We start from the raw sequence: 21,502 nt of genomic DNA, 5'->3' as shown, positions 1-21,502 counted from the left end.
GGGAGGATGGCTCCTTATAATGGCTGGAATTGAGTGAATGGAATGGTATCACACATGTTCGATACCATTCCATTCACTCCATTTCAGCCATTATTATGAGCCATCCTCCCCTCAGCAGCCTCCACTGGTGTGCAATGTAGTGCATTACCTTTTATTCAGCCTAACGCCAGTTCTATGGATCTATTATTTGCTAGTAATGAAATGCAGCGGATTACAATGATGTGTAGTGACTCATCCATCTGATCACAGCAATAATGTTGTGTTTAGGGGTTATTTAATTCCTCGCAATCTAATTATGATTGAACAATAGAGGAAACAATCAAACTGCAGTTCAATTTCCTGACTGATGCAATTTATTGAAATGCCTTCGACCACTTATTAGTCTGATTAATGTGGCTGATTAGGAGGCACTATGTTTTTTGGCATCATTCTCTGGGCTAAAAATGCAGTCTTGTGATATTCCCAAACAGTCACTATTTTCTTTTTACTTTCCCCAATCAGTTATGCTGCTTTACATGTCTGATTGTATCTTGAATTCCATTGACGGTGTCCAATTGAGGCTATTGCACATGGGAAAGACTGGCAGCTTTACTGGTCTTTGCTTTTGCTTTCTTAACTAACCTTCACCTTTTCTCCCTGACTGAGTGACATGCACTGTTACATTATAGCGCCTGTGTTATTCCTTAAGAGTCTATTGACGCACCCGTTCGTCAATCTAAGTAACATAATTTAAAAAAATCCCTATCGAAATCTGTCAGTTTAAGCTAGAGAAATCATTTTCCATGGGCAGCGTCTCAATCCACCGCATCCGCCGATATCGCCTTCCGCATCTGCGGTGGAAGGTGGCCGGGCTACAGTGATGTTTGTCAGACCATGAAACATCCAGAAAATCAGCCTTCTGATGAAAATGTCTGTAGCGTCCGAACAGTTTGGCCTACAAACTAAAATGACCACTCTATGGAAAGATGAAACACACACGGTCACGGTGGGAAGTCGGTTCAGCAATTGTGCCAGCTTCTGTCTGCAGGTCCCGAACCATTTGGGCTACAAACTATTATGATCCCACTATGGAAAGGGGATATTCTGCTTTACAACCCTCACAAATGTCATGGGACTCATCTGAAGGAAACCCGGGACCAGTTTAAAAAGCGAATGGGAGTATGAAGGTAGTGTTGTAACAACAAAAAAGGGGTTAAATATGTGTCTAAAAAATATAGTGTCTAAATATAGGACAGACACTTCAAAACCTAAGTCCTTATGATTTTCATATAATTTTTTTTTACTGTCTGTTTTGCTATTTATGAATGTGTTCGTTATTCAATGTGTTTCTATGGGCTATAGTAATAAAGACCAAATTAAATAAAACAAATGTATACCTACAGGGGTCCTAAACTGATCCATGGTATGACCATCTTAAAACAATTTCATATGTTAACTTAATAAACCCCCCCAATAATGCATGCATTTATAAATGTGTCTGAAAAACATTTTTGTGACTTGTTCATGTCAAGTTGCCAGATTAATATGAATGCACGAGTTATAGGGTGCGATTAATAAAAACTAAGCCTTTCCCTAATTTTGTCAGTCACCAAAGTATTTGCCCATCTGCAGTACCTCTGAGATGTTTGTGACTGTATGTTGGTGACAAGTCGTCTTCATCTAGGGAACATAAACCATCTCTAAGTAAATACACATGTTTCTTGTTATATACAGCTGCTTTCATGTGACCAAGTAGCCATTTAGCACAGTTCTGGTTGTCCAACATTAGTCATGATGATGTCATCCACATCCAGCCAGTTGACTGATGCTTTCTTTCACTCTTGATCTATATGCAACGGTCCACTTTCAGCTCCCCTCATAATTTGTATTTATCCATGCAAGTCAGTTTAGAACAAATTCTTATTTTCAATGACAGCCTAGGAACAGTGGGTTAACTGCCTTGTTCAGGGGCAGAACAACAGATTTATACCTTGCCAGCTCAGGGATTCAATCTTGCGACCTTTCGGTTACTAGTCCAACCCTCTAACCACTAGGCTACCTGCCACCCGATTGGTAGCTGACTAATCATGACTAATGATAATGGTATGATTGAATCTAATCTCTCTCAATTCAATTTAAGGGCTTTATTGGCATGGGAAACATATGTTAACATTGGCAATGCAAGTGAAGTAGATAATAAACAAAATTGAAATAAAACTTTTTTTTTGTTGCATTAAACGTTACATTCACAAAAATTCCAAAAGAATGAAGACATTTATCTCTCTCTCTCTGCAGCACCAAAGAGTGACCACAGGGCGGTGGACAAGACAAAGATGTCTGTGAAGGCTGCTGGGCTGCAGCGATCTCGTTCTGATGCCGGGAGGGATCATCTTCCGCAGCACCGGGAACTCCGCAAGCCCCCATCTGGCCTGGTCAAGCCCTCTGCCGGGGCCTCATTCGGCTACAAGAGGCTCCCGACCACCAGCACCGCCACCGTTATGACAGCAGGGGGCAGTACCATCTCTAGTGGCTCTGCCACCGTGGGCAAGATGCCCAAGTCTTCTGGCATCCCTGTGAAGCCTCTGGGAGTTGGAGGAGGAGGAGGAGGAGGAAGAGGGGGACGTAAGAATAGCTTTGACGCCACCGGCAGTGAGGAGGGTGGCTTCCTGGGGCCCAGCGCCCGTAACAGCCTCCAGTACCGCAGCCTGCCACGCCCCGCCAAGTCCAGCACCCTCAGCCTGATCGGCCGCCCTGGGTCGGCCCGGCCCGCCAGCAGCAGCATGGACCCCGGCCTGCTCAGCCTGAAGCCTGTCTCCATGGCCTGCCCCGGCCCCAGGGGGAAAGAGCCTGGCAGTGGAAGCACTAAGGGGGCCAGTCGAGGAGGGAGCACAGGCCCTGTCAACCAGACAGACAGGGAGAAGGAGAAGGAGAGGGCTAAGGCCAAGGCAGTGGCGTCTGATATGGACTCCCTATGTTGCTCCCTCAAGATGGCAGACTGTCAGGGTGATTCCACTGGGGAGCCTAGCGCCAAACTGCATGGGCTGTGTAGGGCCAGCAGCAGCAAATATCCCGAGCTCTCATCACCCACCACTCAGAGGTAAAGTCACCATCCAGATACATTCCTACAGTACATTACAACTGTGCAATTTTTAGTTACAGTGTTCCTTTTGCAGTTGTATGGGGTTTATAGAACCAGCTACATATATTACAATGTTAGTGTCGACCCAGCTGAATGTTCTAAGATATTTTAGGAAGAGTTACTGTGTAATGTTTTTAACTACTCAATCCGCTTTATAGACATAAGAGAACAACACAGCAAGAAAACAAGTCACTGTCATTTTGCGTGCCTTGTTTTCATGACTTTTTCATGCCAGGCCTGAGAACAAGTCCAGAAAAGCAGGGTCTCTGGAGCCTTCCCGGTTCTGGATGGTGCTGGATCTGACTTTCTGTGTCTCATGTCTAATTCATAGGATGCTGAGCTGCAAATCTCTAGGTCGGCCTCCCAGCCTGGCACACCTGGACAAGGTCAACTCCAACAGCCTGGACTCGTGCGTGACCATTCAGGACCTCCCTCCTAAAGTGCCCCCCTACTCCAAGCTCCAGGACCTGGCTGGGTCCGGGCCACGCAGCACCATCCCCCGGGGCCTCACCCCCAGCCCAGCCCCCATTCTGCACCTCGACTCCCCCAGCTGTTACCCCAGCCAGACCCTGTCCATGGGCGGCTCTCCGCTGCTCTACCCCAAACTGTCTGGCCTGCACCGCAGCATGGAGTCACTTCCCCTCACCATGAGTGTTCCTCCCAGTGGAGGATATATCCGGGCAGAGTCCAGAGACAGGGACAGGGACAGGGACAGCTACAGAGACAGGGACAGGGAGGAGACGAGGAGCACAGGGACCTGGGGTGCTGGGAGCAGGACCTCCCTTAATCTCCCAGAAAGGTGGGTCTAGACAGGAGCAAGACACTGATGATGGGGTGGAATAGGTTTCGGAACCCTGTACTTCACCAGTCAGTATCTGTATATGGAACATACTATGATCAAACTGTTGCCATCTTTCTAATGCATCTGAGATATTACTAATAATAAGATGTTCTACTATCATTGATTGTTTGATAGCAGAAAAGCTAATGATTGTTGTCTTGTTCTTTCTCTACAAGTTTGCAAACAGACAGGAACACCTTACCCAAGAAAGGATTAGGGTATGTCAAGTAAGTTTTTCATTATTTTATGACACATTTGCTGTATCCAATGTACAAATTATGTAGTATATTTTCTTGTCCGAGGCACATGTTTAATTGTTGCTTTCTTCTCCATGCCCTGCTCCAGTCGCTACAGCTCTGGTCTGTCAGAGGATCAGTCGGAGGGGAAGGAGAGGCGTCACTCTCACACCGCAGTGAGCCTGATGGAGAGCGAGAGCCCCCCTCAGCTGCCATCGCCCACCCACATGCCCCACCTCTCTTCTGGCAAGGCTGTCCTCACTAACGTGGGTGAGTCTCAGTCTACTGCACCTTTATCCATCCACAGCCCTGCGGCTCTGAAGGCTGACTGGGAAACTGTGTAACTCTAAACTCTCATTCAGACTAATCGTCCTGCTGGTCTGTATTTCAACACAGATACATTTGAAAGGTTTAAGGCACAGGTTGAAAGCAGCAGTAACAGCCCGGCAGCAGTGGAAGCATTTACTTTGAGTATAAACCAGTCCGTGTGATGTTGGTCGTGTTGAATTCTAGAAACACAAAACGCTCCTTTAGAATGAACCTGTGAATACAGTAAATGTGTATCCACTGAAGTACATTAACACCCTGTTGACTTTATAGTTCAGAAATGGTTCTAATCTTATTCAGAACTAATCAAGTTACATAGTTAAATATCTATTTTATAGTTAAGATTTGGCTGTGTCAGTAAAATGTGATGATCTCTTATATGTGTACTGATGAAGTGTGAATAATCAGGAGATATAAAAGACCCTCTGAGTAAAGCAATGCTATGTATGTATATACATACTGTCTATCACTTTGACTGTTTGTGGAACCTGAGTGTCTCCTTACACTGAGTCATCAGGGTGAGGTTCTCCTCTGGAGTGTGTGTGTCGGTGTGTGTGTGTGTCGGTGTGTGTGTGACTGAGTGTGAGTGAGTGCAGGTATGTGTGAGTGTGTGAGTATGTAGTGTACGTGCGTGCCTCATACAGTTTCTGTGCCAGTCTGTCTCTTACCCATGCCAACCTTCCTGCCCTCCCAGTGGCCCCCATCCCGAGTGGTGCCCCCAGGATAACCCGCTCCAACAGTATCCCCACCAACGACATGGCCTTCGACCTGTATGGCACCTCTCCACTGGGCAGCACCATGTCACTGGCCGACCGGCCCAAGAGCATGATGCGCTCTGGATCCTTCCGCGAGCCTGGGGATGACTGTGAGACAGCTAGCACATGTAAGTAACCTGTATACAAATATATCATTCCATTTCTAAAGCTGGCCTATATGGCTCCATTTCTAAAGCTGGACCCTATGGCTCCATTTATAAAGCTGGACCCTATGGCTCCATTTCTAAAGCTGGACCCTATGGCTCCATTTCTAAAGCTGGACCCTATGGCTCCATTTCTAAAGCTGGACCCTATGGCTCCATTTCTAAAGCTGTACCCTATGGCTCGATTTCTAAAGCTGAACCCTATGGCTCCATTTCTAAAGCTGGCCTATATGGCTCCATTTCTAAAGCTGAACCCTATGGCTCCATTTCTAAAGCTGGACCCTATGGCTCCATTTCTAAAGCTGGACCCTATGGCTCCATTTCTAAAGCTGGACCCTATGGCTCCATTTCTAAAGCTGGACCCTATGGCTCCATTTCTAAAGCTGAACCCTATGGCTCCATTTCTATGGTTGGCCCATGTTGGCTTGTCCTTCTTCTACTGCGGCCCTCTGTTAATAAGGAAACCAGGTTTGAGGTCAGCTCCATTTCAATTCAGGAAATTCATTGAAATTCCAATGGCGAAGGTGCATAAAGATGTAAGAAATGATAATATGACGTCTTCGTTTGATCACTATCCACATACTTTTTAAACTACGGCGCGCGATATGGTTCAATGTGCCTATAAATCAGCACAATCTACTTTTTTTTCTAATTGTGCCCGTGTTGAAGCTTGAATTTGGATTATGTATAGTGTGCTAATGAACATACAAAAACATTGTAACGGAGAGCACTGTACAATACAGAGAACTTAGAAAATGAGGCGTTTGTGGTGGGTACATGGGGACCGCCATCTTTATGCACCTTCACCATTTCCATTTCAGTGACTGTGTTGAGTTTTCATGACTTGAAATTTCTATTTATTCACTCCCTGAATAGACTAAAGGTGAAACTGATCTTATTCCAACCCTGTGGAACACATTCCCGTGATGTTGCAGGTCCCCAGCCTAGACAACCCTCTAATGGTCTCCTTGAGGCTGTGTTCTCAATACACAGAGAGAGAGGAAGCGAGAGAAAGAGAGAGTGCCTCCATGTTAGATGTGTGTTATGTAAAGGTGTAATGAGGTGACCCAGTTTGTCTCTGTCACTCCTCTAAAATCATTCATCTCTTCTTCAACATTGTCACTTTTGGGTTATGTTTATATTGTTTTCTATGAAGTACTTATAAACTGCCATAGGTCAACTGTAATTCATACCTTGTTGTATATCTACACTCACAGTAGCAGGTTTACTGGCTATAAAGTATTTTTTACAAATCTGAATACGATAGATTAATCACATTGTAGCATATTCTGTGAAGTCTGGATATGGCATATGTCAGTATTAAACCATGTTGAATGTTTTTGCTCTCTCTGTCTCTCTCTGTGTTTTTTTTTTCTCTACCCATTTCAGTCCATGGCTCTGTTCTCTCCTTGGCATCAAACACTTCATCCAACTATTCCTCGGTGAGTACTATAATAATGAAATAATCCAGAAATAGTTATTGGGCTCAGCTGTTGTGTGCCCACAGGATATACTTTCACGATTATACCAGTTGGTCCCTTCACAATGACATGACTGTGTGTGATATAGGCCTGGCCTGCCAACTGTAGAAATACAGCCATGTAGGGTTTCTCTCTTGGATTGAAAACATGCCTCAAGTGAGGTGAGATGTTGTGCCAAATGTCATTGATGAGTTCCAGAGCTGTCAACGACAACTTTTTACCTCAAAACATGGGCTTTTCTCTCCTTTTCCAACTTTGTCCATGGTTTATAGATTACTGTATTGTTTACCCAGGTCTTTACCATTATGTTTCCATTATATATATATGTTTATATAAAGGGGTTTGACTGCTACTGATACACAAACACATGCCAGATAACATTTCACAATTGGTGTCCTTATATAATTCCTATAGGCCAGGGGTCCCCAATATAAGCCAGGGGTCCCCAATATAGGCCAGGGGTCCCCAATATAAGCCAAGGGTCCCCAAAAGAGGCCAGGGGTCCCCATTATAGCGTAGGGGTCCCCAATATAGGCCAAGGGTCCCCAATAGAGGCCAGGGGTCCCCATTATAGCGTAGGGGTTCCCCAATATAGGCCAGGGGTCCCCAATTACATTCAGCCACGGGCCAATTTTTCCTTGAATGGATGGTCAGGAGGGCGGAACATAGTTTTAAATCATTTGTACACTGCAAATTGACCGCAAGACACTCAAACAGATATCGTTTTATAGAAAAACGGAATTATTTCAAACCTTGATTACATTGGGATACGATCACATATGCCTATCTATTTATGCGTAGGAATACTTGGGAACACATTTCCTAAATTAAAATAACTTTAACCTGATTTCCTGGTGATTTTATGGTCTTTCATGTCCAACAACAAAAAGTATAAAAAAAATTAGAATAATTCCAGCAGGCCGAATTTGGGGAACCCTGCTATTTTACCCTGCTGAACTCCTATAAGATGCAGTCTGAACCCCCTGCCCTTTGTAAACCCAGGATAGTGCCTTCAACCTAAGGCCAGACTTACAGAGCTACTGTGAAACTACCTCAACCAACCGTATCATCCACTGCCCCCAAGTTCACTCTCCCAAGTTCACTCTCCCAAGGTCACTCTCTCTCTCTTTCTTGTTGTTTCTTCTTTCCGTCCTACTATGCTCTCTAAGACCGAGGAGCGGATACAAGGAGAGGTAAGGCTGTTCCACTGTTCCACTCTCGCCTTGTCTTCATCTTCCAAATTTCATCTAATTCGCTTTCGTCCATCTGTACTGTTCTGGTCCATCCATTCAGCGGTGCTTTAGGATCTGAAACATTGTTGTTTTCCAGTGTCTTTAATTGATTTATTTAGCATGTTCAGAGTAACTCAACATGCAGTGATATTGCTGTACAGCAACCATGTGTCTATTGTTTTTCATCAAGTTTCCTACTTTATAATCTCATCCTCTCCCATCCATAAAGCTTTATTTTAATTTAAAAAAAATATAAGCTTACTTTGTGTCATGCACCTTACCCAGCCAATACCCAATGCCTTATATCACCATACAGTGTAAGGCGCTTTGAGATGTGGAGAATAGCACAGTATGGAGTTATGTTAAATTCTATGTTTTACTGCACTGCCTGTCTAAAGGACCTTGTTGTTGTCATTTTCTTCGCAGCAAATCCGCAAGCTGAGACGCGAGCTGGAGAACTCCCAGGAAAAAGTGGCCAACCTGACTACCCAGCTGTCTGCCAACGTATGTAGAACATGCTTCTCACATTTCAACCTCTGAGCCTCTATATGGTGGCCATATTTGTTTCTGCCGTTATCTAGTCTTGAGTTGCTAGGCGCAAGTTGCATTGTTATGTAGCCTAAGTCTGGCCAAATCAAAACTATGGTACTGTATGCTATTCTTTTATTGTTGACTAAATGACAATGGAGTTGGCTAAAGCAGCAACCGGTCTGGCTGGAATGGACATGAACCTTATTATGATGGGATTAAGGGCAGCCATTTTGGTCAGGGAGTTGGTCAACCATGGTTTGCCAGTGCTGTGATAAGATATCCTCTAAAGTCATGAATTTGAATTTATCTGCATTGTATGTTTGTTAGCTAGCTAGGCAGCCAGTTTTAGAGGAATAATTCCATAAATTTTTCAAATTAACTGCCAATATGCCAACATTACATTCAAACAATGCAGTCAGTCCACAGCCATACACTGATGGAAATCAGTTAATGATAGGACTTAGACTTAGGACTGGGGCGGCAGGTAGCCTAGTGGTTAGAGCGTTTGGCCAGTAACTGAAAGGTTGCTAGATTGAATCACCTAGCTGACAAGGTAAAAGTCTGTCGTTCTGCCCATGAACAAGGCAGTTAACACACTGTTCCTAGGCCGTCATTGAAAATAAGAATTTGTTCTTAACTGACTTGCCTTATTAAATAAAGGTTAAATAAAAAAATAGACAAGTTGTAAATGCAACAAGCACTGATATTGTATTATATAATAACACTCACTTCTTTCCAAGAAAACAAAATGTTGAACATTTATGGTCTGTTTACATATATTTAAGAGCTTATTTATACAGAAAATGTGTAAAAACACATTTCAACTGTATAATTATATGACAATATTTTAGGTTGACAATAATTATATTACACCATTTCTGATATATCACATGCCTTTATTTTCTTGCATAAATCAAATCTGGATTATGCCTCTAGTGCTATTCATTTCTATTAGACTGGGTTTGGATTTCTCCCTGGCTGTCTGTCATTTTCAGCTCATTCATTATGTGCCTATGACACACCTTTGTTCTACCATGATTGCATGATGTTCTACCATTATTCTATTAGGATTGATTGTGAGCGTCTCCATCAACAGCAGCCTCACAACTTGTCCCATACTACGGTAGCAGCATCCATAACAAACACATTTCTAAATGTCTGTGTTGGGACATACAGTATGATGGATGGCAGCTGTCTCTGGAAGCCAGACATTATTCATTGTGGAACATGAGAGGTGATGATGGGGTTTTTGCCACACAAGCCAACACAAAAACCATGTCTGAAAAATTCTGATATATTGATAAAGATATTATGAAGCTATGTAGAGTGCCTGGATCGTCAGGCGTTAATTACACTGATGTTGAGCTACGATAGGAAAACATGCCGTAGAGGGTGAGATCAGAAATGGTGCTGGCTATGATGGAGGCATAAATCTATCTGTGACTTTATTGCCCAGTGTTGAAAGCATAGAACGTAATCTAACTCGCTGACCAAAATCCCCTCAATGATAATGTTAATAATGCTATAGTTGTATATTGGTTAGTTAGAGTTTGGGTCAAGAGTTTCCCTGGCCATGTGACCTTACCAGGACAAATCCCCTGGCCATAGTTGTAGTCACTGTTCAGGTAGGTAACCATAACCTCTCCTGGAGGGGCTATTCCTGCCTTCCTTGGCCCAGTCATAGCTGAACGTGATGGTGGTTAAATTTGGTTTTGGCCCTTGCCAGCCATGATGAACCCTACTAGAGGCTGGCTCTGGCCCCCGCTCCGTACCCATACCTAGGGAGTGAGTAACACCAGCGATGGTGGTTGAGATTTATGAACCCTAGGCACCACACGGGGGTAAATTAGCAACGCTGCACCCACACCACGTTATCAAGCCCTTCTCTCCCCTGTACTGACACCACCTCTTCTACTCTTTCTGTACTCTACCTCCACACCCCATCCGCCCCTTACCCCCATCACCCTCCTCCCCGCCCCTCTCCTCACCTCTCTTTACCGCAGCCTGACACTCCTGCTATCTGATGCTTCATACAGTATATTACATGTGTTAAATGAGTGAGTGAATTTCTGCCATCATGCACTGTATTTGTTGAAAGAGACCATTTTCTCAAAGCTGTGGAGATACCAGTCTAAAACCAAAACTTTATTTTCAGGAAATGCACATGATTACTATGTGTTGCATGTTGTTTTAGCAAGTCAAAGTCCATTACAGTACTAACACTGTCCATTGGCAATACCCTTTAACATGCTCCAACCCTCTGACATGAGTGTGTCACTGATACTGTGTGATTGAGTGTGAGATGAACACAGACCTTGGTTCAGTAATAATACATTAATAAACAGTATTTAGAAACAACTAATACAAAAATATAGTATCATATTATTTTAATATTTTCTGCTTCAGCCCTTACCCACTGTGTTGTTGTCTTTATCATGTGTTAAATTGTATGATGTTCCTCTTAACTGTAGTTGATTATTACTGTAATTTGTAATAATTGATATTGAATAGCCCTCTGGCACAATGTCTGTGTCTGTGTGTGTCTAGGTTGTGTGTGCGTGTGAATGTGTGCAAATAGTGTGTATCTCCGGCCTAATGCCACTGTCCCTCTCTCCTCCACTGTTGGCTGTATTGACTGCTGGTTCTGGAATCTCTGCTGCCCCCTGCCTGCTGGCCGCTGACCCACACCTCTGGATGCTGGGTGTAGCAGCTAGGACAGGTTTGTTGGAATGTCTGTTGCTTCCAGATCCCTCCTCCGTTCTTCGCTGTCACATGACTCTTTTATCTTGACACCTACCTTGAAGCATGTCTATAATAGCATAAAAAAAGAAGACATTGAATATCCCTTTGAGCATGTTGAAGTTATTAATTGCACTTTGGATGGTGTATTAATACACCCAGTTACTAGAAAGATACAGGCATACTTCTTAACTCAGTTGCCGGAGACGAAGGAAACTGCTCTGGGATTTCACCATGAGGCCCATTTAAAACAGAGTTTAATGGCTGTGATAGGAGAAAACCGAGGATGAATCAACAACATTGTAGGTACTCCACAGTACTAACCTAAATGACAGAGTGAAACGAAGGTAGCTTGTACAGAATTCAAATATTCTGAAACATGTATCCTGTTTGCAATAAGGCACTAAAATAAAAAAATAAAAAATGTGGCAAAGAAATGAAATGTATGTCCTGAATATAAAATGTTTGGGGCAAATCCAACACAGCACGTCACTGAGTACCACTCTTCATATTTTCAAGCATGGTGGTGGCTGCATCATGTTATGGGTATGCTTTTCATTGGCAAGGACTAGATAGTTTTTAAGGATAAAAATAAACGGAATATAGTTAAGCACAGGCAAAATACTAGACCAAAACCTGGTTCACTCTGCTTTCCAACACACACTGGGAGATGAATTCACCTTTCAGCAGGACAATAACCTAAAACAAAAGGCCAAATATATACTGGAGTTGCTTACCAAGACGACATTGAATGTCCCTGAGTGGTGTAGTTCCAGTTTTGACTTACATTGTCTTAAAAATCTATGGCAAGACTTGAAAATGGCTGTCCAGCAATGATCAACAACCAACTTGACAGAGCTTCAAGCTTTAAAAAATAATAATGAGCAAATATTGTAAAGTCCGGGTGTGGAAGGCTCTTAGAAACTTACCAGGAATACTCAGAGCTTACCTTACCAGGAATACTCAGAGCTTACCTTACCAGGAATACTCAGAGCTTACCTTACCAGGAATACTCAGAGCTTACCTTACCAGGAATACTCAGAGCTTACCTTACCAGGAATACTCAAGCTTACCTTACCAGGAATACTCAGAGCTTACCTTACCAGGAATACTCAGAGCTTACCTTACCAGGAATACTCAGAGCTTACCTTACCAGGAATACTCAGAGCTTACCTTACCAGAATACTCAGAGCTTACCTTACCAGGAAGACTCAGAGCTTACCTTACCAGGAATACTCAGAGCTTACCTTACCAGGAATACTCAGAGCTTACCTTACCAGGAATACTCAGAGCTTACCTTACCAGGAATACTCAGAGCTTACCTTACCAGGAATACTCAGAGCTTACCTTACCAGGAATACTCAGAGCTTACCTTACCAGGAAGACTCAGAGCTTACCTTACCAGGAATACTCAGAGCTTACCTTACCAGGAATACTCAGAGCTTACCTTACCAGGAATACTCAGAGCTTACCTTACCAGGAATACTCAGAGCTTACCTTACCAGGAATACTCAGAGCTTACCTTACCAGGAATACTCAGAGCTTACCTTACCAGGAATACTCAGAGCTTACCTTACCAGGAATACTCAGAGCTTACCTTACCAGGAATACTCAGAGCTGTAATCGCTGCCAAAGGTGATTCTAACATGTATTGACACAGGGGTGTGAATACTTATTTAAATTAGATATTTCTGTACTTAATTTGCTAAAAATTCTAATAATGTGTTTTCACTTTGTTATTATGGGGTATTGTGTGCAGATGGGTTAGAAAATATATAAATTTAATCCATTTTGATTTCAGGCTGTAACACAACAAAATGTGGAATAAGTCAGTGTGTATGAGTACTTTCTGAAGCCACTGTATCTACAAATACCATATAAGTGAAAACATCTGGCTGTAGATATTGTTACCATATTAAATTACAGCCACACACACCACTATGCGAGTTCATTTTAGTCACTAAGCAGACGCTCTCATCCAGAGCGATTTACAGGAGCAATTAGGGTTAAGTGCCTTGTTTAAGGGCACACCAACAGATTTTTCACCTAGTCAGCTCAGGGATTCCAACAAGCAACCTTTCAGTTACTGGCCCAATGCTCTTAACCGCTAGGCTTTCTGCCACCGTTCAGAAAGGTCTCCCATGCTACTGTACACAAGGTTGGAGAGGCCTGTGCCCCAGTGCTATACTCCAGTCACCCCTCACTCGCCCTTCCCCCTCCTCTCCTCCATTTCTTTCATCTTCCTCACCTTCCACAGCTGTCCATACCTTCACCCCTCCCGCTCCTCCTGGAGAAAGCCATTTGCTTGATGTGTAGTATGCCTGTGGTGCAGTGACTCATCTCTGTGTTCTCTCTCTCTCTCTTTCTCTCTCTCCCTCCCTCTCTACCACTTCTCTCTTTACCCCACCCCTTCTCTTTTTCTCTCTCTCCCTTTGAAGGCTAATTTGGTAGCAGCGTTCGAGCAGAGCCTGCAACTGATGACGTCACGTCTACAGACCCTGTCGGTCAGCCAGGAGCAGAAGGTACCGGTAAATGCAGCTGCATTATGCTACGGTCTCTTACATCCTCTACTTTGTTAACTTTCAAAAACTTCAGTGGAGCTGACTTTTGTTCTATTCATTTACTATCCAGCTATTTCCAATCAATGTAAAATAAATGTTTATCATTCATAACTTTTCTAGTTTACTATAATTAGATGTAGCAAACATTCAGTATCTTCTGGTTGTGAGAATTTCATAAAAAATAAATGTGTGTGGGGAATTCATATTAACCTATAGTTTTTCAAACAAATGAACCAATTGACTTTTGTTCAATGAAAATCTGAGAGCAAAGTGAGCCTAGAGTGTAGACAGTCCGATCTCATCAATGTGCGTTGACAGTCTAACGTACCACAACAACCCCTGAGCCTCATCCACCAGACCCCCCCAGGCACCATCTAACTGCTGTGTCATCCTGTTAGAGAGCAGAGGACAGAGACTCAGCACTGCTGCCGTTGGTCCTCCTGACAGGAAATGAAATCTAGTCAAAGGTTGACATGGTGCTAAGGTTGTGTTTTCACAAGCCACTCAACACGATCCTTCAATCCTTCAGGACCTCCGAGACACCATAGAAATTCCATAGTCAATCCCCATCTGATATTGCTCGTTCTGATATTCCTTATTTTCTTCTTCTTTTGGGGGGGGGGGATTATAGACACTGCGCTGCTGGAACTTGAAACATGAGCATTTTGATGCACCTGCTTTAACATCTGCTAATCTGTGTACACAACAAATAAATGTTGATTTGATTAGGATTCATCTATCAGCGCTCTTCTATTGAGGTTTGGAGAATTCCCAGATTCCTGCTTAATCCCTTCTGATTCCGGTAATCTTCCAACCAGGATTTCTGGAAAATATGGTAATTTTGAGAAAGTTCCCAGGGACAACTATCATTTTGTCAGTGTGTTTATGTATTGATCCTCTTTCCCCATAGGACTCTGAGCTGACTGATCTGAAGGAGACCATAGAGATCCTGAAGACGAAGAACACAGAGGCCCAAGATATCATCCATGTGGCCCTCAGCAACCCTGACATCCCTCCTAAAGGTAGAGAGCCAACCAAGGGTCTAATGTTATTTTACCATAATCACTCCCCAAATACCTTCTCTCTCCTCTTCTGTCTCCAGAACCATTTTGTTCTCTCTCTTCTCTACCTTCACCAGTAAATATTCACGGGATGGTTTTTCAATACCGTCAAAATTATTGTCAAAATACCATCAAAAATATTCCCGTAGCTGAGGAGTGCTCAACTCCGTTCTCTTATACCGAGGCGGAGTTGAGTTTTGACAACTGGTCATATGATTTGCTAGCATCAACACATTGTTCATCTGCACAATGTCTTTTGATTACATTTCGCTTGTAAATGTCCAAACTCACCATTAAATTATATTCTGTAGCTACTACCTATACTTGTATAACTTAATGAGCTAGATTGCCTGTCTTTGCAATTCATTTATTTTAGTTTGAGCTCGTTAGTATATTTAGCCAACAGCCTCTATGGAAATGAATTGTGATAATTTTGTTAGTATTCTGGTAATAGATGCCCAGTAGGCTTTTTGTTGTGTTTTTAGCGCCCCCTTGTCTACCAAGACCGTAATACTGTAAATCCCGGGAAGAGAAAAGGATGGTATGAAGATGTGAAAATCTGGAGACCCAACCCTTATTCACCCTCCTCACTAGCTCCTCTCTCCACAACAGTTATTCTCTCTAGCTCCTATCCTCTCTCCAGAACAGTTCTCACTAGCTTCTCTACTGAACAGTTCTTCTCACTAGCTCCTCTCCTCTCTCCAGAACAGTTATTCTCTCTCCAGAACAGTTCTTCTCACTAGCTCCTCTCCTCTCTCCAGAACTTCTCACTAGCTCCTCTCTCCACAAGAGTTATTCTCTCTAGCTCCTCTCCTCTCTCCAGAACAGTTCTTCTCTCTAGCTCCTCTCCTCGCTCCAGAACAGTTCTTCTCTCTAGCTCCTCTCCTCGCTCCAGAACAGTTCTTCTCACTAGCTCCTCTCCTCTCTCCAGAACAGTTCTTCTCAATAGCTCATCTCCTGTCTCCAGAACAGTTATTCTCTCTAGCTCCTCTCCTCTCTCCAGAACAGTTATTCTCACTAGCTCCTCTCCTCTCTCCAGAACTTCTCACTAGCTCCTCTCCTATCTCCAGAACAGTTCTTCTCACAATCTCCTCTCCTCTGTCCAGAACACTTATTTTCACTTGCTCCTCTCCTCTCTCCAGAACAGTTCTTCTCACTAGCTCCTCTCCTCTCTCCAGAACAGTTCTTCTCACTAGCTCCTCTCCTCTCTCCAGAACAGTTCTTCTCACAATCCCCTCTCCTCTGTCCAGAACAGTTCTTCTCACTAGCTCCTCTTGTTTCTTCAGAGCTTCAGATGAAGAGGCAGAATTCGTCCGAGAGCATCTCCAGCCTGAACAGCATCACCAGCCACTCCAGCGTGGGCAGTCTGAAGGAGCAGGAGGCCAAGAAGAAGAAGAAGAGCTGGGTGAGAGCACAGAACCGCTTGCTGTAAATAGAATATATCATTAGAATTAGGATTCTAATTGAGATCCTGGTTCTATGACCCACTCACTGGGGCCAGGGCGGTGGTACTGTCTTGCCGAATTCAGTCTGAGTACCAGAAATGGTCTGGAGTTTCTCTGTCTCTCTGTGTCTCTGTCTCTCTTTCTCTCTCTCTATGTATTTTATTCAGGTCGTAGTACATGTTGTGAGAGCTGCAAGTCCTCCCTCCCTCCGTACGCTGATGAGTCATACTTGTTAAGATATTTGGAATATGTCTAATTTCTAATCTCATATTAAACCTAGCTATGTCCACTTCATTCACTAACTGTACATTACATAAGCATACCATTTACGTTCAATATATGGCAGAATAATTATTCATAAATCACAAGTAAATAAATTGTTAACCAATTGAATTCAGATTTTCTCAAAACCTGTAGTTGAATTCTGTTTGGTTCAGTGTCAGAGAAGTGATATAGAGATTTCTGATTTCATGCAAAGCCAGTGTTAGTGAATGAAGGGGATATGTTTTCTGTCAGATGACAATATAAGCTTTTCGTGATTGATTTATTGTCAACCCAACCATTGTGTTGTTTTGTTGGGTGGTCGTCCTTGAATATCATTAAATGAGGAGCAAGGCTTTTGTGTTTATTTTGGGTTTGTTGACAGTAAAACCCTATATGAGGAATTCTCCACATTTCTGTACTGTCTGTAAAGTAAAAAATAAGTGAGCTTTAGTATTCGACAATAAATAAAATCATTATTCTTACAGCAACTCAAATCTGTACAGTCTGTGCAGCACTCAAGGCTCATCAATGCAATTTCCAGCTGCTCTTCCCACCATTGGACAGTGCTCTTCTCTATTCCTTCCCCCTCATTGGACAGTGCTCTTCTCTATTCCTTGCCTCTCTTTGGACAATACTTACAAAGTCTAATGAACATCTCTGTCTCATTACCGGGTGCTAATTTCTACAGTTTCCCTACAGACTAAGCTGTTAGGTTATTTCCATGTTGTGTGTACTGCAGCCCGTGACTATTGTTGTTTCACTCTGCCAGATTAGCCTTGGGTTCTCACATTGTCCCGCTTCACCTCAGCAGGAACAACACCAGTATAGGGGTGGCGAGATTTGGGGATTTTGAGGACAATATTATTTTCCTACTGGTTATATTCAAGTCTAGATAATCAGAGGCATTAGTTACTGCTGTGATTTTAGTATTTATTTTAATTTTTTATAGAATATTAAAACATACAATCTACTTGCAGTGAAGCCGCTCAACATCTACATCACATTAGTCATTAACCCTATATAGTGCACTATGCAGGGAATAGGGTGCCATTTGAGACACATCAACGAGTACGGGATGGTTACAGGGGTCAGACTGAGGAATTGTTCACTGTGGTTCTTTCTGAGTACTCTATCAGTCTTATAACTTTAATTCTGTTCCAGAAGGGGATCCTCACTCTTTCTCTCTGTTATCTATGTACTCCTGTTGTACAGCTGAGGAGTTCCTTCAACAAGGCGTTCAGTAAGAAGGGTTCAAAGCTCTCTGCTTCGTACGCTGACATCGAGGAGATCGCCACTCCAGATTCCTCTGCACCCTCCTCTCCTAAGATCACCATCCACCACGGGGACAGGGACGGGGACAAGGATGGGGACAAGGATGGGGACGGGGACGGGGACAACCCTTCCTCCGTGATGAGGTCCTCTGTCTCTGCATCCTCCTCTGGGTAAGGCCTTACACATCCTGATCCCCCTTGGTGCCCCTCTAGTCTGAACCATGTTTCGATTCCATAAAATACATATTTGAAACATTGAGGGGCACCAAATGGTATGTATGAATTTAATGTATCAGTATCTATCTCTATTTTAATGTGTTATTATCTATCTCTATTTAATGTATCAGTATCTATCTCTATTTCATTTATCAGTATCTATCTTTATATCATGTATCAGTATCTATCTCTATATCATGTATCAGTATCTATCTCTATATCATGTATCAGTGTCTATCTCTATTTAATTTATCAGTATCTATCTCTATTTAATGTATCAGTATCTATCTCTATATCATGTATCAGTATCTATCACTATATCATGTATCAGTATCTATCTCTATTTCATTTATCAGTATCTATCTTTATATCATGTATCAGTATCTATCTCAATATCATGTATCAGTATCTATCTCTATTTCATGTATGAGTATCTATCTCTATTTAATTTATCAGTATCTATCTCTATATCATGTATCAGTATCTATCTCTATTTCATGTATCAGTATCTATCTCTATTTAATTTATCAGTATATATCTCTATATCATGTATCAGTATCTATCTCTATTTCATGTATCAGTATCTATCTCTATTTAATTTATCAGTATCTATCTCTATTTAATTTATCAGTATCTATCTCTATATCATGTATCAGTATCTATCTCTATATCATGTATCAGTATCCATCTCTATTACATGTATTAGTATCTATCTCTATTTCATGTATCAGTATCCATCTCTATTACATGTATTAGTATCTATCTCTATTTCATGTATCAGTATCTATCTCTATATCATGTATCAGTATCTATCTCTATTTAATTTATCAGTATCTATCTCTATTTCATGTATCAGTATCTATCTCTATATCATGTATTAGTATCTAACTCTAATTTAATCTATCAATATCTAGCTCTATTTTATTTATGTTAGATATGTTAGATTAGATATGTGCCACATCAGTTTCAATGGACATGATGCCTCTGTTCAGTGTTTGCATCGTGTGTTTTGTCTCCCTCAGGCTGTGTGAAGGAGACGAGGATCCCCCGGAGGATGAGAAGGTTGTGTCTACGCTGCGCTCGGCCCTCTGGGAGAAGGAGAGGAAGCTGACGGACATCCGCCTGGAAGCCCTTAGCTCCGCCCACCAGCTGGAGCAACTGCAGGAGGCCATGAACAACATGCAGGTGTGTGTGTCTGCCTGTGTGTATGTGTGTTTTTGTGTTACCTAATGATGTCTACTGTAACGTAGATATGGTTTCACCCCTGAACCTGACCCCATTAGGGCCAGACAGGACTCTCCTCACTAAGTAGCTAGCTGTGTTAGTATCCCCCTTTAATCCTACACTGTGTCCCTGCCTGCAGATGACAGTGGAGAACCTGAAGGCGGAGAATGACCAGTTGAAGACAGGCGGTCCCTCCACCTCCACCTCCCAGTCCTCCAGCCTGGCGTCACTGGGCACCGCCTCGCCACGTCAATCTGTTGCCATATCTCTGACCAAGACCTTAAGCATGAGTCTGGGAGAGGGCAGCTCCCCTGGTGAGGGCTGGCATCAGTAACACAGTAACTAGAGGAACACAGTCATCACTGAACAAGTTTAAGACTGAATGACTTCCATGAATTAGCTTTAATTTAAAATCTGAAACTAGAGATAATTATCATAAAACATGTCAGCGAAATAACCCTCCTTAAAGCATATATATGAAACCTTCTAACAGTCATTACAAAACAACCCAACAACCAACCAGGAGTCTATTCACATCCAGTAGTGATCTCACTTCACCTCATTTTAACTGTAACAATTAACACAAGGACAATGTGTACCCACGTGTATGTGTTTGATATGTTAAAGTAGTCATGGCAAGCATGTAGGACACTCATTAGATTATTCCTCTCTCTCTCTCTCTCTCTATTTCCCATCTTTCTCTCTCTCTCCATTTCTCTCTTTATCTCTCTGCCTCCCTCTCTCTGAACAGACCTGTTCCAGACAGAAGCCGTCAGTCTCCCCTCTCACAGGGACGACCCACGTGTCAGAGTGGTGGTTCGTGTGGCCAACCTGCGCATCTTCAAAGATGTGAGCCTTTTTATTACAATTCATGATGAATGTGCCAGACTTATTCAGTTCAGTAGACCTCTATAATAAGAGGGATGGTTAACCTTTTAACCTATCCAGTACTGCTGGTCCTTGTTCAACAGGAGGTGAAACAGCAGGACTTCTTCATCGGTACTGTGAGGGTTAACGGCAGAATGGACTGGCCTATGTTGGATTCGGCTGTTGGCCAGGCTTTTAAGGTGAGTCTCAACATGCACCTCGACTGAGAAAAACCCCAACAATGTATCACAAGTTGATACATTGTTGCTGTAAATGTACCCTAAAAATGCTAAATGTTTAACCTTCAACGGCAATACAAAGGTAGGGTGTGGGGTTCTGTGTAGGATCATAATGTCAACAAACTGTAAACACATAAATATGGGAGCACTTTTCTTCTCCATGTGGACATGGTTTTGGCAAGGGTCTGTACTTTACCTTCACATCTTATACTGTATCTGTAAGTTCTCAGTCTGCTTTCCTCTCCGCTTCTAATGTTCCCCTCCCCCTCTAATGTTCCCCTCCCCCACTAATGTTCCCCTCCCCCACTAATGTTCCCCTCCCCCACTAATGTTCCCCTCCCCCACTAATGTTTCCCTCCCCCACTAATGTTCTCCTCCACCACTAATGTTCCCCTCCCCCACTAATGTCCCCTCCCCCACTAATGTTCTCCTCCACCACTAATGTTCTCCTCCCCCACTAATGTTCTCCTCCACCACTAATGTTCTCCTCCCCCACTAATGTTCTCCTCCACCACTAATGTTCCCCTCCCCCACTAATGTTCTCCTCCCCCACTAATGTTCTCCTCCCCCACTAATGTTCTCCTCCACCACTAATGTTCCCCTCCCCCTTCTAATGTTCCCCTCCCCCACTAATGTTCCCCTCCCCCACTAATGTTCCCCTCCCCCACTAATGTTCCCCTCCACCACTAATGTTCCCCTCCGCCACTAATGTTCCCCTCCCCCTTCTAATGTTCCCCTCCCCCACTAATGTTCTCCTCCCCCACTAATGTTCTCCTCCACCACTAATGTTCCCCTCCCCCACTAATGTTCCCCTCCCCCACTAATGTTCTCCTCCACCACTAATGTTCCCCTCCCCCACTAATGTTCTCCTCCCCCACTAATGTTCTCCTCCCACACTAATGTTCTCCTCCACCACTAATGTTCCCCTCC

The 21,502-nt window shown here is 43.1% G+C and overlaps 1 protein-coding gene across 1 annotated transcript in view; it reads left to right on the top strand.

Moving 5' to 3' along the window:
- Positions 1–21,502, top strand: part of LOC115207406 (neuron navigator 1) — a 122,679-nt gene that overhangs the window by 80,615 nt on the left and 20,562 nt on the right. Inside the window, exons 9-25 of the mRNA XM_029774470.1 lie at positions 2,275–3,076; positions 3,450–3,917; positions 4,136–4,186; positions 4,305–4,465; positions 5,217–5,405; positions 6,831–6,883; positions 8,092–8,115; positions 8,581–8,658; positions 11,396–11,404; positions 13,863–13,946; positions 14,896–15,007; positions 16,333–16,451; positions 17,968–18,197; positions 19,265–19,427; positions 19,606–19,780; positions 20,218–20,315; positions 20,438–20,533. Of these exons, the coding sequence (XP_029630330.1) occupies positions 2,275–3,076; positions 3,450–3,917; positions 4,136–4,186; positions 4,305–4,465; positions 5,217–5,405; positions 6,831–6,883; positions 8,092–8,115; positions 8,581–8,658; positions 11,396–11,404; positions 13,863–13,946; positions 14,896–15,007; positions 16,333–16,451; positions 17,968–18,197; positions 19,265–19,427; positions 19,606–19,780; positions 20,218–20,315; positions 20,438–20,533 (2,912 nt within the window). The remainder of the gene's footprint in view (positions 1–2,274; positions 3,077–3,449; positions 3,918–4,135; positions 4,187–4,304; positions 4,466–5,216; positions 5,406–6,830; positions 6,884–8,091; positions 8,116–8,580; positions 8,659–11,395; positions 11,405–13,862; positions 13,947–14,895; positions 15,008–16,332; positions 16,452–17,967; positions 18,198–19,264; positions 19,428–19,605; positions 19,781–20,217; positions 20,316–20,437; positions 20,534–21,502) is intronic.

This window comes from Salmo trutta, chromosome 14 (genome assembly GCF_901001165.1).
Source record: "Salmo trutta chromosome 14, fSalTru1.1, whole genome shotgun sequence".
NCBI lineage: Eukaryota > Metazoa > Chordata > Actinopteri > Salmoniformes > Salmonidae > Salmo > Salmo trutta.
The sequence above is the reverse complement of the archived record's forward strand: the minus strand, read 5'-3'. Positions and strand labels throughout refer to the sequence as shown.